The 15,516-nt window shown below is 46.9% G+C and overlaps 1 protein-coding gene across 3 annotated transcripts in view; it reads right to left on the bottom strand.

Annotated features, from left to right (window-relative positions):
• The window catches only part of RGS3 (regulator of G protein signaling 3), a 140,349-nt gene that overhangs the window by 112,952 nt on the left and 11,881 nt on the right, over window positions 1-15,516 (bottom strand). The window contains exon 2 of one of the 3 annotated variants that reach the window (XM_049627652.1): window positions 10,957-11,137. In XM_049627652.1, coding sequence (XP_049483609.1) covers window positions 10,957-11,074 — 118 coding nt within the window. In that variant the 5' untranslated portion in view covers window positions 11,075-11,137. Of the gene's footprint in view, window positions 1-9,261; window positions 9,536-10,956; window positions 11,138-15,516 lie in introns of those variants that run through there. The other 2 variants (XM_049627675.1, XM_049627655.1) reach the window with 2 other exon arrangements.

Raw genomic sequence — 15,516 nt, 5'->3', positions numbered from 1 at the left:
TTATAAAGGGCGAGGGAGGGGGGGAAGCCAGGCTGAATCCCTGGGTATCTGCCTATCTAGGTAACCAAGCCTTTCACCGGCCCCTCAAATCTCTGATCTTATCAATATCCCCACTTTCCCCCCCCGGATCAGGGAGTGGCCTGTGACAGTGCCCGGGAATGTTCAGGCTAAAGGGCCTGAAACCATCCTTATTGGGGTGTTCAGAGGCCCTGGAGACGGCACGCCCCCAATTTCCATGGGCTGGTGTTGGGGACCAACTCTGCAAAGGGTGGTGCTGAGAGGCTGCAGAAAAGCACGGAGCCAGGGCCCAGAGACAAAGGAAGAGCAGACAAGGCCACACGTGACAGGAAAAACACTAGGTAACAGTGAGCTTCGGAAGGCACAGAGAAGGTACAGGTTCTGCTGGCCCAGGACCCGGGGAGTTCGGACTCACCGGGCCCTGGGGAAAAAGGGGTATGGAACCCAGCTACAGAAATTCAATCTGGCAAACCTCACTCTGTCGAGGACCACAGGAAGATGAACTCTGACTCTCAGAACACAGTCAGGGAGAGACATACTCAAAACACAAAGCAAGAAGATGGGGCGACAAACCACTGCTGAACTCAGGGAGCAGCAGGAACGTGTGCTAGAGGGAGCTCATGGCACCCTGGGGTCTGCAGAGAACATCGATGAGGGGCTTGGCCGGCTAACGTGAAGCAGCGGTCATCCAAACCCCAGTTCACCTCCAAAGCAATTCCCCATTTATGAGCTGTCATGTGTCGAAAGCCACAGTAAAGGGGATGACATCAGGGAAAAAAACGCACAAAGAAGGTTGGGTCTACATGGAGCCTAGCCAGCCGCCAACACTCCATTTTTGGGGACAAGGCTGCACCCCAAGCTGTGTGTACAGGAGAGCGGGAGGCAGTCAACCCTCTCTCTGTGATCCTGGGCTGTGGGACCCACACAGCAGCCTGACGGAGGCTCAGAGAGGGTTACACACGTTTATGCATTTCACTTTCTGCCCCCTAAAGGAGAAATGATAGGCTGCAGGGGTGACGGGGAAATGGGAGCCATCAGTCTGGGCATGCAGCCCTGTGGAGCATTTCAAGTGTCTGTTCTTTTGAAGAGGGAGAATCTTGAGTTCCATTCAGAGAAATGATCTGGTGCCTGCTGGCAGAAGGAGGCCTGCAGGGCAAAGGGGGCAGGGGTCGGCGGTGGTATAAAGATGATGATGGGCCAATCCAACCCCTCTCCTCTGACTCTCCACTTCCTGTGAGACCCGACATTAACCTGGTTTCCCCAGCTGTTTTTCCTTCCAGGAATAAATGGCTCTGGCCAGCACACATCGGCTAACATCTTCACAGCAACGCCTCTGAGCGGCCCCTGAGCAAAAACCACCCAGCAAAGCCATTCCCAAAGTCTTGACTCACAGAAACGGGAGATAATAAATATTTGGGTTTTTTAAGCAATAGATATTGGGGTACTTTGTTGTGAAGCAATAGGTAATTAATATATACCCAGATTGCCTTCAGTTAGGTAACAAACCTGATCTCAATTCTGAGGCCATTTTTCAATTTTAAAAATTGTTAAGAGGGGCATCTGGGTGGCCCAGTCAGTTGTGCATCTGATTTTGGCTCAGGGCATGATCTTACGTGATCTGTGAGTTCGAGCCCTGTGTCGTGCTCACTGCTGTCAGCACAGAGCCCACTTCAGAGCCTCTGTTCTCCTCACTCTCTGCCCATCGCCAGCTGTCACTCTCTCTCTCTCTCTCTCTCTCTCTCAAAAACAAATAAACATTAAAAAAATTAAAAAAATTAAAATTGTTAAGAAACGACAGTTCTAAGATAAATCAGCATATTATGACTGAGGAAACAAAAGTCCTTCCATTTCTGAGGTCCTTGGTTTTCTCAGTAAAGAATTTTGATAGATTCAAGCCATACTTATGACCCATTAAACTGCAAAATCTGGAATTGTCCCATGTTAACCCAAGCCCAGCCTATTCATGAAAATGATTCACCTGCAGAGCAAATGATTTTCTTTTATATACATTCGTGTACAATATCATACATAATATATAGAAAATTCACATTATTCTGCCTTTCACGATTTTCCTTTAGATTTTATTATAATGATTTTAATTCCAAAATTTCCAGTGTCACCACATTTTATGAATTACTCCCCACCCTTATCTATTTCATATTACAGACTTTTTCTCTATAGTTAAATGTTATTTTGTAATGACGAGCATCTGTTACATCCTTGCTGATGGCATTAAGCCACACGATGAAGTCAATAATTTATTTTCATTCTGTTTTACAGTTGTGTTCATTTCTTTAATTAATTAATTTATTTTGAGAGGGGAGGGGCAGAGAGAGGGAGAGAGAGAATCCTAAGCAGGCTCCACACTGTCAGAGCAGAGCCCAATGTAGAATTTGATCTCATGAACTATGAGATCATGACCTGAGCCAAAATCAAGAGTCGGACACTCAATTGACTGTGCCACTCAGGTGCCCCACAGTTGTATTCTTTTTTTTCACTATCAAAGTTTTCCAGCAGAACAAGCCTCATTTTGAAAACACAAGAGAGGAAGCCCAGAAGGAACCATGAGCAAAGCGCGGGTTTTGGAGTCAGTAAGACCCGGCTTGGATCCTGGTTCCACCACTGATGATCCTGAATCACTATATCTTCTGTTTCCTCATCTGTACAATGCAAAGAATAATAATAACTCAGCTCTGAGAGGGCTATTGTAAAACTGAGAACTAATGTATGAGAAGCACTTGGCAAACAGAAAGCACTCTCACTGATATGACAAAAGGAAAGATGGAGGGAAGGAAAAAAGGAAGGGAGGAAGGGAGGGAGGGTGGAAGGGAGGAAGGAGGGAGGGATGAAAGAAGGAAGGAAACAAGGAACAGAGGAAGGGAAGAAGGGAGGGAAGAAGGAAGGAAGGAAGGAAGGAAGGAAGGAAGGAAGGAAGGAAAGGAAGGAAGGAGAGAAGAAAGGGAGAGAGGAAGGAAGAAAATGAGGGAGGGAGGGGGAAGAGATGAAAAGAGTAAAAACGACTCAGAAAAATTAGAAAATACATGCAGGGGACTTCTATTTCTGGAATGACACACCCACTGAGGAAAAATCTAGAAAAGCTGGAGAAAATATTTAAAAGCAGCTTCTTGGAGACACAACAAGACAGAGAGGAACTACAGAGCAGACTCAGGGAGCATGGAGGTCCATGGAATGAAGTTTAATATTTGCCTGGACTAATTCTCTCCTTGGGGTGTTTTCAAATTCCAGAGAGATGACGGAAAGGCCAAGAGGCTGAGCAGAGTTTCTGTCTGCCTCACAGGGCAAGAGGAACAGGAGTTGGAGACTAGGGCCTGTTGAAAGTGGGGTCCTTCTGAGCCCTGACCTTTTGGGTCAGAACCCTAAAGGGTGGCTCCCCAGGAACAAATGAACCATGATGAGACAGTTCCTCAGGGCACTGAAGCTCAACTTCAAATAATCCCAACCCTTAACATTACGACTATCCCAGATTTCTAGTCACCCCAAGCACCTGGCAGAAGCAAATAGAGATCTTTTTGCAGGAAGATATCACCCTAGGTCTGCACTAAAAAGCAAAATAACAACTCTGTGCCTGCTATTTACAAGAGACATAGCACACTTAGAATGTAAAGAAACAGAAAGACCAGCGCCCTTGGGTGACTCAGTCAGTTGAGCGTCTGACATCGGCTCTCATGGTTGGTGAGTTCAAGCCCTACATCTGGCTTGCTGCTGTCAGCATAGAGCCTGCCTTGGATCCTCTGTCTCACCTGTCTCTGCCCCTCCCCAACTCGTGCTCTCAAAAATAAATACACATTTAAAAAAAAGAAACATAAAGACCAACAGAAATAAGGTGGAAAAAGATAACACCAGGCAATTCACTGTTCAGCAGAAGAAAGCTGGGTAGTGATGTTAATGTCTGAAAAAGTAGACTTTATCTCCACTAGAAATAAAGAGTAGGCTTCTTAATAATTAAAGTTTCAGTTCATTACTAAGATAATAATTCTAAATGTGTATGCTCTTAATATTGTTTCAAAATATATAAAGAAAAAACTGACAACTATAACGACAGACAAATGTATAACCATAGCAGGAATTTTAACACACCTCTCTTGGTAACTGATAGAACAAATTGGGGGAAAAGATTAGCAAGGATGTTGAACATTTGAACAACAGGGCACCTGGGTGGCTGAGTCAGTTAAGCGTCCGACTTCAGCTTGGGTCATGATCTCACAGTTCGTGGGTTCGAGCCCCACATTAGGCTCTGTGCTGACAGCTAGGAGCCTGGAGCCTGCTTCAGATTCTGTGTCTCCCTCTCTCTCTTCCCCTCCCGCACTTTTGCTCTCTTTCCATCTCTCAAAAATAAATAAATGTTGAAAAAAATTAAAGAAGAATATTTGAAGAATATAATTAGCAAACCTGACCTAAACCCGACACATACAAAACTACTATGCCTAACTACTGCAGAGCTTTTCTTTTTCTTTTTTGATATTTATTTATTTTTGAGACAGAGATAGAGCATGAGCAGGGGAGGGGCAGAGAGAGAGGGACACACAGAATCCGAAGCAGGTTCCAAGCACAGAACGTGATGTGGGGCTCAAACTCACGAATCACAAGATCATGACCTGAGCTGAAGTCGGACGCTTAACTGACTGAGCCACTCAGGTGCTGCACAAGTACACACAGAACATTTATAAAAACTGACTATATCCTGATCAATCAAAGAACTAAAAAGACGCAGAGTATATTCTCAGACCAAAATGTAGAATAAAGAACAAGAGAGGCGCCTGAGTGGCTCAGTTGGCTAAGCGTCTGACTCTTGCTTTCAGCTCAGTTCATGATCCCAGGGTCATGGGATCAAGCCCTGCATTCGGCTCTGCACTGAGCATGGAGCCTGCTTGAGATTCTCTCTCTCTCTGTCCTTCTGCTCCTCTCCCCCGCTTACTATCTCTCTCTCAAAGAAAGAAAGAAAGAAAGAAAGAACAAAAGAAAGAAAGAATAAAAATATTACCAGAAAATCCCCAGTATTACCAGAAAATCCCCAGCAAATTTAAAAAATATGCTTCCAAATAATCTAAAGACTTGAGAAAGTAGGACTATGAAAATTGGAAACTATTTTGAACTGAGTGACAAAGAAAAAAACTACATGTCAAACTGGATATCGGCAATCTTGACCCTCATGAAAGTTACACATTTGCTTTGTGATAATTCACTGAACTACACATTATTTGGAGGAATGTTTTTCTGTGTGTCTGTTATATTTCATAATACAATTAAAAAAAAAATAGGGGCGCCTGGGTGGCTCAGTCGGTTAAGCCCCCGACTTCAGCTCAGGTCATGATCTCATGGTTTGCAAGTCCGAGGTCCCCGTCAAGATCTGTGCTGACAGCCTGGAACCTGGAGCCTACTTCCGATTCTGTGTCTCCCTCTCTCTCTGCCCCTCCCCCCTCGTGCTCTCCCTCTCTCTCTCTCTCTCTCAAAAATAAATACATATTTTAAAAAATTAAAAAATTAAATTAAATTACAAAATACAGCAGATGGGTGCCGGGGTGGCTCAGTTGGTTGACAGTTGGACTCTTGATTTCAGCTCAGGTCATGATCCCAGGGTCATGGGATCAAGCCCCATGTCAGGCTCAGTGCTGAGCGTGGAGCCTGCTTGGGATTCTCAATCTCTCTCTCTCTCTCTCTCTCTCTCTCTCTCTCTCTCTTTCTCTCTCAAATAAATTCTTAATTTAAAAAATAGAACAGAATTGGAAAAGAGGACGGGCCAGAAACTGAGAATTTCTGAACACTCCCAAGCAAAAGGACCCCAGATGACAGAACAGCCAGTAAATGCTGAGGACCCCGACCAGCAAAGGATGGGGTCCTGAGAAGTAGTTGGAGGAGCTTCCCAGCCAAGTCCAGGAACTGTGTGTCCCTGGCTCAGAGCAGCATGGGAAGCCAGGGGCAGCCGGCAGGGCCAGGTTGCAGCCTCCAGTTCAGGGCCTCACGCACACTGCCCAACACGCTGAGCAGCTAGCTGGCATCTGTTCTACAGAAAATGCATTTGTCATCTCTGGAGGAGTTGGGTTCTAGGCCCAGTTTACATACACATTCCCCTCTCCTGAAGCCAGAACACCTCCTTAGAAGACAGTGTATGGTCAACTAATGTTACTCAAATATGCCTCTTATCGAGGAACAAGGCGCTGTACCCATGCGCATGTGCAGGCACACACACACACACACACACACACACACACACAATACATAAACTTCGCCATGTACAATACAGTACTCTCCCTGGAAGGAATTTTGGTGAAACCAATTTGGTGAAACCACCCAGGGGGCGCCTGGGTGGCTCAGTCAGTTAAGCATCTGAATCTTGGTTTCAGTTGAGGTCATGGTCTCGTAGTTCGTGAGGTTGAGCCCCACATCTGGCTCTGCAATGGCAGTGCAGAGCCTGCTTGGGATTTCTCTCTCCCTCTCTCTCCACCCCTCCCAGCCTGTTCTCTCTCTCCTCTCTCCTCTCTCTCTCTCTCTCTCTCTCTCTCTCAAAATAAATCAATAAACATTTAAAAATTATAATTCCAGGGGCGCCTGGGTGGCTCAGTCGGTTAAGCGTCCAACTTCGGCTCAAGTCACGATCTCACAGTTCGTGAGTTCGAGCCCTGCGTCGGGCTCTGTGCTGACAGCTCAGAGCCTGGAGCCTGTTTCAGATTCTGTGTCTCCCCCTCTCTGACCCTCCCCCGTTCATGTTCTGTCTCTCTCTGTCTCAAAAATAAATAAACGTTAAAAAAAAAAATATATATATATATATATATATATATATATAATTCCAGAGATCCTGGAAAATTAGCTCCCTTTGAATATTTGTGCTCAGCCAGCCATCGGGTAGGCAGAACCTTCATGTGGTTCTACCAGGGCAAAGCCTGCTGATGAAGACCAGGACTACCTGCCATGCTGGGAAAAGGCCAGTGAACCAAGGAAAACTTAGCAAAGACCTTCACATTAAGAGAGTTCATGCTGGCTACCAAAACTGACTAAATCCACAGCTTCCAAACCTGGCTGATCATTAAAATACTTGTGTGCCTTCTTAAAATTACAGATTTTCAGGCTCCACCCTAGACCTATGAAGATCCTAGGAATCTGTGTTTTTAACAGACTCGCCAGGTGCTTCTGATAAGTGACCAGGTCTGGGAATCACTGATACGAATCTTCATTCATGAGCAGACAAGCACAGATCACACCGTGCATGAAGAAAATCAGCCGCCTGAAAGAGGGGCAGTGTTTGTCAAGGAAACAGAATTTAAGCAGGAAACAGGAAAGAACTTTCCAGTGTCAACCTGTGTCCTCGGGGAGATGGGAGAGGAGACTGCGTACATTAAGAGCAGGAGGCTCTCCACCCCACAAGGGTACACTCAGGTCACAGTCACTGGTTCCAGTAGAAACCTTCCCAGATAACCATCCGACCCAGCCCTGAGGCCACGGCTGGGCGGGGAGAGGAGGGGATCCACTCCCTGCTGGTCTGGACACTCCCCGACTTCCCAGATCTCTGTCAGGATGATTAATTCAATAGAAGACTATAGACTGATGGTAGGGAATAGTCACGCTGTACCAGTAAAGAAGAGAATTTCTCTTCCTTAATCCAGTAAGGAAGGATTCTAAGACTGTACATACAATATGGTCTCAATTCTTTTAAAATTAAACACACCCCTACACACACTCACACACAAGTCTGGAAGGATATAAAACAAATTGGTAAGCCACAAAGGTCTTTTCTAAGGAATCAGAGTACAGGGGATTTTTCACTTTGTTCTTTTCACTAAGTTTTCAGCAATGAAGCCATCTTACAGCAATAATAATGAGGGGGGGAAAAAAGCAATGAAATATATATTTACTTTTAAATCAGCACACAGCTAAGATAATAGGGCCTCACGGCTCCGTGGCACTTTCCTGACGACCCCAGCTCCACGAATTCAGGTCATCCCAGACACCTCCTTTGTCTGGTAGACTCCCACATCCCAGCAGGGTTCATGGGAATTGGGGGGATTAAATGAGATAAAGCCCTTGACACAAGGCTCGGCACATAGTAAGTGCTGGACAGATGGTGGCTATTTCATTACCCGCATTGTTCCTTCCACCCACCAGACCCGTAAATTCCAGGATGCCAGACCACAGGCCAGTTCTAGGGGTGAAGCCACTGCTTTTTTATCACTCCCTCTGCTCCTAGAGAAAAGGACAGTTTGTAAGGAACCCAGTGTGCTGGCAGAGGTAAGCCTGAGAATAGGAGAGCCCCAGGAAGGGCCTGACTCCCAGAGTGTTCTGTCTATGAAACCTGGGCAAAGTCCAGTATGTTGCAGTAACTGCCCCAACCTTTATGAAAAAAACTGAAAAAATGCTGGACAAGCTGTCTCAGAAGGCTTGAACTCAGGTACCAACCAGTCTGGCTCACTGGGCGACCTTCCTCTCTCTGGATCTCAAGTCTCCACAGAGGAAATATCACCCAAATATCACCCACTCTCCACAGGGAGCTGCAGACCCAATGAGGAAACGCAGAGCTGTGAAGGGCTGTGTTCCTGGGACAGGGCTGTTTTCTCTATTATGGCTACCTGAAAGGCTGGGTTTGCCCAGGCTGTTGGGGCACTGCTGCCCTGCTGTTATTTGGGGGAACCCAATCCTGCTATCTAGGGGTTTGGGGGCAGGGGCCCACTGCCCATTGCTCTCTACCTCAAGCCCCCAGGGCAGCCCCGGAACCCTCCTGAGAGCCTGGTCACTCCTGAAGAAGAGAATTCTCTCCTACGTGCTGTGAGTCCGACATCCACTGGAGCTTCCAACGCGAGCCCACAAGGAACCAAGGCCACCCGGGCTGACCTGGCACCTGTCCCGTCCCTGAGACAAAGGAAAGAGGATGGAGGAGGCCTTGAGATACAGTAACAAGACCCTGATTTAACCCTGAACTGTTGGCTAGAGGGAAACCCCAGTGGAGCAAACCGGGTCTCTGAAAGATGAACTGAGGCGTGATGATTCCAGCCAAGTGAGGCACAGCCAGCCACACTTAACACCACTGGCCAGGCAGCAGGTGCTGCGCCCCGTGGCTCGCTCAGCCTGGGTCCGTGTGCCCTGAGCTCCTCCCGGGCACCCAAAGGAGGAAGGGGCCAGAGGAGGTACCCGCTGCTGCCAGCCTCACCTATCACGGGGCCGGGGGTGGGGACCTTTCCGGGCGCTGAGCGCAGGGAGAAGCAGCCCAGGCGGCCAGCCATCCCAGGCACTTACCAAAGGTGGTGAGGTAGAAGGACAAGTCCGGGTGGGCACGCCGGCTCCCGAGGGAGACGCGGTGCAGGGAGCGCTCCATGGCGTCCTGCTTCCGCCTGCCAGGAGCGCCCGTAACCCGAGGCGTCTGTGTTGCTCCCCAGTTACCGAGGCAGCAGGTTCACCCGCCCCCGCCCCGCGCCAGTGTCCCGGAGGCGGGAGCGGGAGGCCGGCTGCAGCGCGCGTTTGAATGGGCCGGCGCGCCGGGCCCTGATTGGCCCGCGCAGGTTTGAATGGGGAGGTTTCCACCTGACCGATCAGACGCCGGCCCCAGGAGAGGAGGCGCTGGCGCCCCAACAGCGAGGGCAGCGGCCACAGCGGCAGCCGGTGGCCGTCCTCCCAGCTCCCCACCGCAGCCCTCCCCGAGGAGCCAACAGGACTGGGCGGCCACACCGGGGCTCCTGGCTCCAGGACCGCTCCAGGCTGGAAGTGCCAGCCCCATGTGAGGCCCGCGGCCGCTGGCGTGTCCACGCAGGCGGGCTTGGCCTGCTCACCCAGCTCCCCTAGGCCAGCAATTAGCCAGGTTTGTAACCTGCTTTGAAGCTCAGACCTGTAATCACCGGACCCAAGCAAGGGCAAAAGGAGCATCCTCCCGGCCCAGTGCAGTGGGGTTTGGAAAAGTGTTCATGCTTCAAGCCGCCCCTTCCCAAACTCTGCCCTATCTGCCCCTTGACCCTCCTCTTGGATGAGAGCAGCCTGGCACAGGTCCAGACCAAAGCAGCTTGCTCCAGCCAGCCTCACAGCCACCCCCCCCCATCCCCACCCCCCACCTGCAGCCTGGTGCCCTGGAACTGGAGCACAGGCCCTCAGTAGCTAAGGGGACAGAAACACACAGTATGCACAGAGGGTAGGCGCTTTCAATATCCAGAGCCAGGTACCAGGAGGCAGAGGGGGAAGGAAGGTCAGTCCCTGCACTGCTTTGTCAGCAAACATTCATGGAACACCTCCTGGGAATAGTTTCACACCAAGACATCTGCTCTGCAAATCTCTGACTGTTGCTGCTGTAGGAGGGAAAGCTGCTGGTGGTCTAAAAATGGGAGGTGTTGGAAGCTGCCAGATGGATATCTGTGGCTAGGGGATCTACTCAAGACAAGGTTGGAGGATGCAGGAGAGAAAGTGGGGAGAAGAGTTATATGTACTGAGTACCAGGCGCGAGGGGCTGAGCTGGGCAATTTACACGAATCATCTCATTTCATCTTCACAGTGATCCTAGAAAGAAGCAGCTCCACTCTGCCAGGGATACATCTGAACCTCAGGCAGAGAGGGTAGGTGACTTGTCCAAGGTTGGCGGAGCTGAAATTTGAACCCAGGCCTGCCTGCCCAAAAGGCCATCCTCTTATCTGTTCTTTGGCCTCCATGCCTGCCCCATGGCCAACAGCAAGTGTAGGCTGGAGACTTGCCTTCTTGAGGCAGGTAAGGAAACTTGAGGCCACAGGGCCAGCTGGCTACCAGCAGGGAGCAGAAACTAGAGAAGGAGCCCTGAAATCAGCAAACTAGTGGTCAAGTGCAAATGAGTCACATAAAGGCCAATGGATTGTTTGAAACCTGGCATTTTGTGAAGCCCTGCTCTGCCCTTGACCCAACCCCCACGCCACGAGCACTGCCGGTAGCAGGGGCAAGCCTACTCCCCTGGCCCCAACCAATGGCAGATGGACTTACCTGCACCCTGGATTTGAGCATGCCTGATTCTCCTCCTGGCTGGGGTAGTCTGAGTCCAGGCATCCTTTCTGTGCAGAGTGATATGCTGGCCCTGCCATTCCTTCCAGCCAGGGAACATGGGCAACCTCGGGCTCAAGCCACAGGACGCAGAAAGGACACTGAGGCTACAGGTGTTATAGACCTGCAGGAATAAGATGGGAGCACGAGTTAGGCATAACCTGAGATGTCGCCTGAGAGGGATGCTCTTTCCCAGTAGGAATTAGAAAGCATGGCGTTCTAGAGCCAGGGCAAAGGAAGGTCCACAGGGAAGGGGAGAGTGATGTGCCCAAGGTGACAGTGGCCCTTTCGCAGCTCTACCAGGGACCACTGAGCAAAGCGCAGATGCACCCTCAGGAGGGTGGGACCCAGAAGAGCAGGACAGAGTTGCACTATCTGAATGTGGCCTGGGGGTAAAGACTGAAGCCCACACTGGCGCTTCACCCCCACTCCGGATAAAGGCGCACTCAGCAGCTAACCTGTTCCGTTGGGAAAACCTAATGCCATTCTGATCCTGATCTGACCCCTCGAGTGGCACCTTCTCCACCACCTTAACCATCAACAGTAAGGCCCCTTAGTAGAACACTGGATGCGTCCTTCTCTTAAAGGGGGAGGTCACTCTTTTCTCAGGAGAGGGAGAACAGAAGTGAGTGGGAGCCTGGCCAGTGGCACCACAGGAGAAACTGGGCCTATTTACCCACACTACTGTCCAAAGGGGACATCAAGGGGGCACCTGGGTGGCTCAGTCAGCTGAGCGTCCGACTTCGGCTCAGGTCATGATCTCACAGCCCATGGTTTTGGGCCCCATGTCAGGCTCTGTGCTGACAGCTCAGAGCCTGGAGCCTGCTTCAGAGTCTGTGTCTCTCTCTGCCTGCCCCTCTCCCACTCATATTCTCTCTCTCTCTCTCTCTCTCTCTCACTCTTTCAAAAATAAACAAATAATAAAAAAGGAGTGTGGGACATACATAAAGGGTTGTGGTTGTAGCCCTGCTCTCCCCAGGAAGGCAGGGGAAGTTTTCAGACCAAGCTTGTCTTTCTGGCATGCCCTGGGCCCTCTAGCACCCCAGGCTGTGGGCCTCAGTATCTCTCTTACACCTCACACACCCCACACATACACAAGCATACTACAGACACTGTATACACATTGCACACACTCTACACACATACATATACATACCAGAACACTTCCCATGCACACACATACAAAAATACACCACATACACAAATGCACGTACACATACACACCACACACAAATACACACACTACATGCATACCTCACACATAGATACAACGCACCCTACACACGCATCCTTAGCACATACACAAACACAAACACAAAGTATGTGCACACACACACACACACACCATACTTAAATACACCATATTCACAAACTTAGATTGATTATAGGCATTTTTAAAGAGTGATTTTGTATCGAGAAGAATAAAGATCACTTAGGTTAGAGGGAAGGGACCAAAAGGATTTATTTGGGTACATTTTTACATTAGCTATCAAAGAATTGTAGTGCATTTGAGATATCATGTAGCCCAATATCCAAAACATTTTGAAAATTATAATAAAGGGGACTAGAACTACCAGATGTTAAATGAAATTATAATAATGTAGTACCAGACAGAAGACAAGCAGATCAATAGAAAAGAATAAAAAGTTCAATGATTTTATTTAGAAAACAAGAAAGATTTTTTAAATTAAAAAAAAATTGTTTTAATGTTTCTTTTTGAGAGAGAGAGAGAGAAGGAGCATGAGTGGGGGAGGGGTAGAAAGAGAGGAAGACACAGAATCCAATGCAGGCTCCAGACTCTGAGCTGTCAGCACAGAGCCTGACACAGGGCTTAAACCCACGAACACTGAGATCATGACTTGAGCTTAAGTCAACGCACAACTGAATGAGCCACCCAGGCGCCCCAAACAAGAAAGATTTCTCTTTTTTTAACTGAAGATTCATTTCAAAAAGTTAAAAGAGGAAGAAACTAATTTGGGTGAAAAAAAAATTTAATGTTTATTTATTTTGAGAAAGAGAGAGAGAAAGAGTATGGGTGAGCGTGGGGGAGGGGAAGGGAGAGGGAGAGAGAGAATCCCAGGCAGGCTCCGCACTCTCAACACAGAGCCCTACTCAGGACTCAAAACCCACGAACTGTGAGATCGTGACCTGAGCTGAAATCAATAATCAGACACTGAACCTACTGAACCAACTAAGCCACCTAGGAACCCCTCAGATGGAAAATTTTTAAAGGAGCAATTAAGTTAAAGTTGAAATTTATTTAAAAAAAAAAAAATAGAATTCAACAAGGGAACCAGAGCCTGATTCTTTGAAAAGACCAATAAATTAGAACTCAGGCAAAACAGGAAAAAACTACAAATCAACAAGTGTAGGAAAGAGAGAGACAGCCATGATACAAGATAAAGGATCAAGGTAATTCTTTAAATTATAAGACAAAACCAATGCAACCTCATTCCATAATTTGAAAATCTAGGAGGAAAATGGGTGATTTTCTAGAAATCATTAATTACTGAAATTGATATAAGAATTTGAAATTTTTAGTAGATAACTAACCATATATAAAATACAAAAGGAAATCAAAACTCTACCTGAAAAAATTATAGAAGACCCAGAGAGTTTTAGAGGTCAATTCTCTAAGACCTTTGAAAAACAGTTAGTACCTATGTGATTTAACCTGTTTCAGAACTAGAAAAAAAACTGGAAGATTTGTCAGTGCCAGGTACAAAGTTAGACAAAGACAAAAACCAGCTAAATTTAGCAACAGAAAACTACAGACCAAAGGTCAAAGAGAAAAATAAGGGTAGGGGCACCTGGCTGATTCAGTCGGTGGAGCGTGCGATTCTTGATCTCAGGGTTGTGACTTCGAGCCCCACACTGAGTGTAGAGATTACTTAAAAATACAATATTTTTTAAAAATAAGAGTAGAAATTGGTGAAATACAAAACATACATAGAGGTGCTCTATTAAAAATGTGACAAAACTGAGCCCATATTCTCCCAGTTTTGCCACATTCTGTTTTTTAAAGAAAAGCGAGACATCTCAAATTTTTAACTTAGTATCTACCAATTTTTTAACATGGGCAATTCATTCAAAAAACTGTAAAATATGGGGTGCCTGGGTGGCTCAGTAGGTTAATTGACCTACTCTTGATTTCAGCTCAGGTGATGATCTCACAGTTTGTGAGCTTGAGTCCCGCATTGGGCTCTGAGCTGACAGGGAGGAGCCTACTTGGGATTCTCTCTCTCCCTCCCTCTCTCTCTCTCTCTGCCTCTTACCCTGCCTCATGGGCGTGTGTGCACTTTCTCATTCTCTTTCAAAATAAATAAATATTTTTTAAAAAGAAAAATTGTAAAATATTTTGTAGGCCAAATACAATATGTCTCTGTCCTATAACTAGTTTGAAATCTCTACTAGACCAATCTGATTTATGAATATAGACACAAAATTCCTAACTAAAATATTAGCAAATCAAAGCTGCCAGTATATTCATGATCAAATGGTATTTATTCTAGGGAATGCAAAGATCGTTCAAATTTAATGAGCATGTTAGTTCAGAGGTTGGCAAACTATGCCTATAAGTGGACTAAGAATGGATTTTACACTTTAAAATGGTTGGAAAAAATTAGAAGCTTGTCTGTGGCCATAAACAATTTAAAATTTTTTAGTTAAAAAATGAATTTAGGGGCGCCTGGGTGGTTTGGTCGGTTAAGCGTCTGACTTTGGCTCAGGTCATGATCTCACGGTCCGTGGGTTCAAGCCCCGCGTCGGGCTCTGTGCTGACAGCTCAGAGCCTGGAGCCTGTTTCAGATTCTGTGTCTCCCTCTCTCTCTGCCCCTCCCCTGTTCATGCTCTGTCTCTGTCTCAAAAATAAATAAACGTTAAAAAAAATTTTTTTTAATGAATTGAAAATATTTATAAAATATATGGCAAATATGTATATATGAATCAAGAAGTCTTACAAATCAGTAAGAAAAATATATAAATGTACCAAGAAACATGAATAATCATTGCACCAGAGAGGCAGTGTAATTGACTAATAGATAAAATACTGGTAACCAGAGACAGAAAAATATCATCCGCCTCCAGGAAGTCCAAGCATTTCTACTGATGAGGCAACTAAGGTTCAGCATTGTTAACTGTATCAGGTTGCCAAAGCAGTAAATAAACAGTGGAGAAATCCGAATCCAGCCAAAGAATCACTATAGAATGTCATCTTTCATACCAGTCCTCCTGCTCAGAAAGGCTAGGTTACAAACAAGGGGGCCAAGACTCCTATGGCTACTGACACATTAAAATTCAGTTCAACCAGGCGCCTGGATGGCTCAGGCATTAAGCATCCGACTTCAGCTCAAGTCATGATCTCACTGTTCATGAGTTTGAGTCCCACATCGGGTGAGCTTGAGCCCCGCTTTGGGTGAACACAAGTCCCACTTCTCTCTCTCTCTCTCCCCCTTGCTCACTTACACCTTTTCTCGAAATTAAGAAAGAAAGAAAGAAAGAAAG

The sequence above is a fragment of the Panthera uncia genome, chromosome D4 (assembly GCF_023721935.1).
Source record: "Panthera uncia isolate 11264 chromosome D4, Puncia_PCG_1.0, whole genome shotgun sequence".
Lineage (NCBI taxonomy): Eukaryota > Metazoa > Chordata > Mammalia > Carnivora > Felidae > Panthera > Panthera uncia.
The sequence above is the reverse complement of the archived record's forward strand: the minus strand, read 5'-3'. Positions and strand labels throughout refer to the sequence as shown.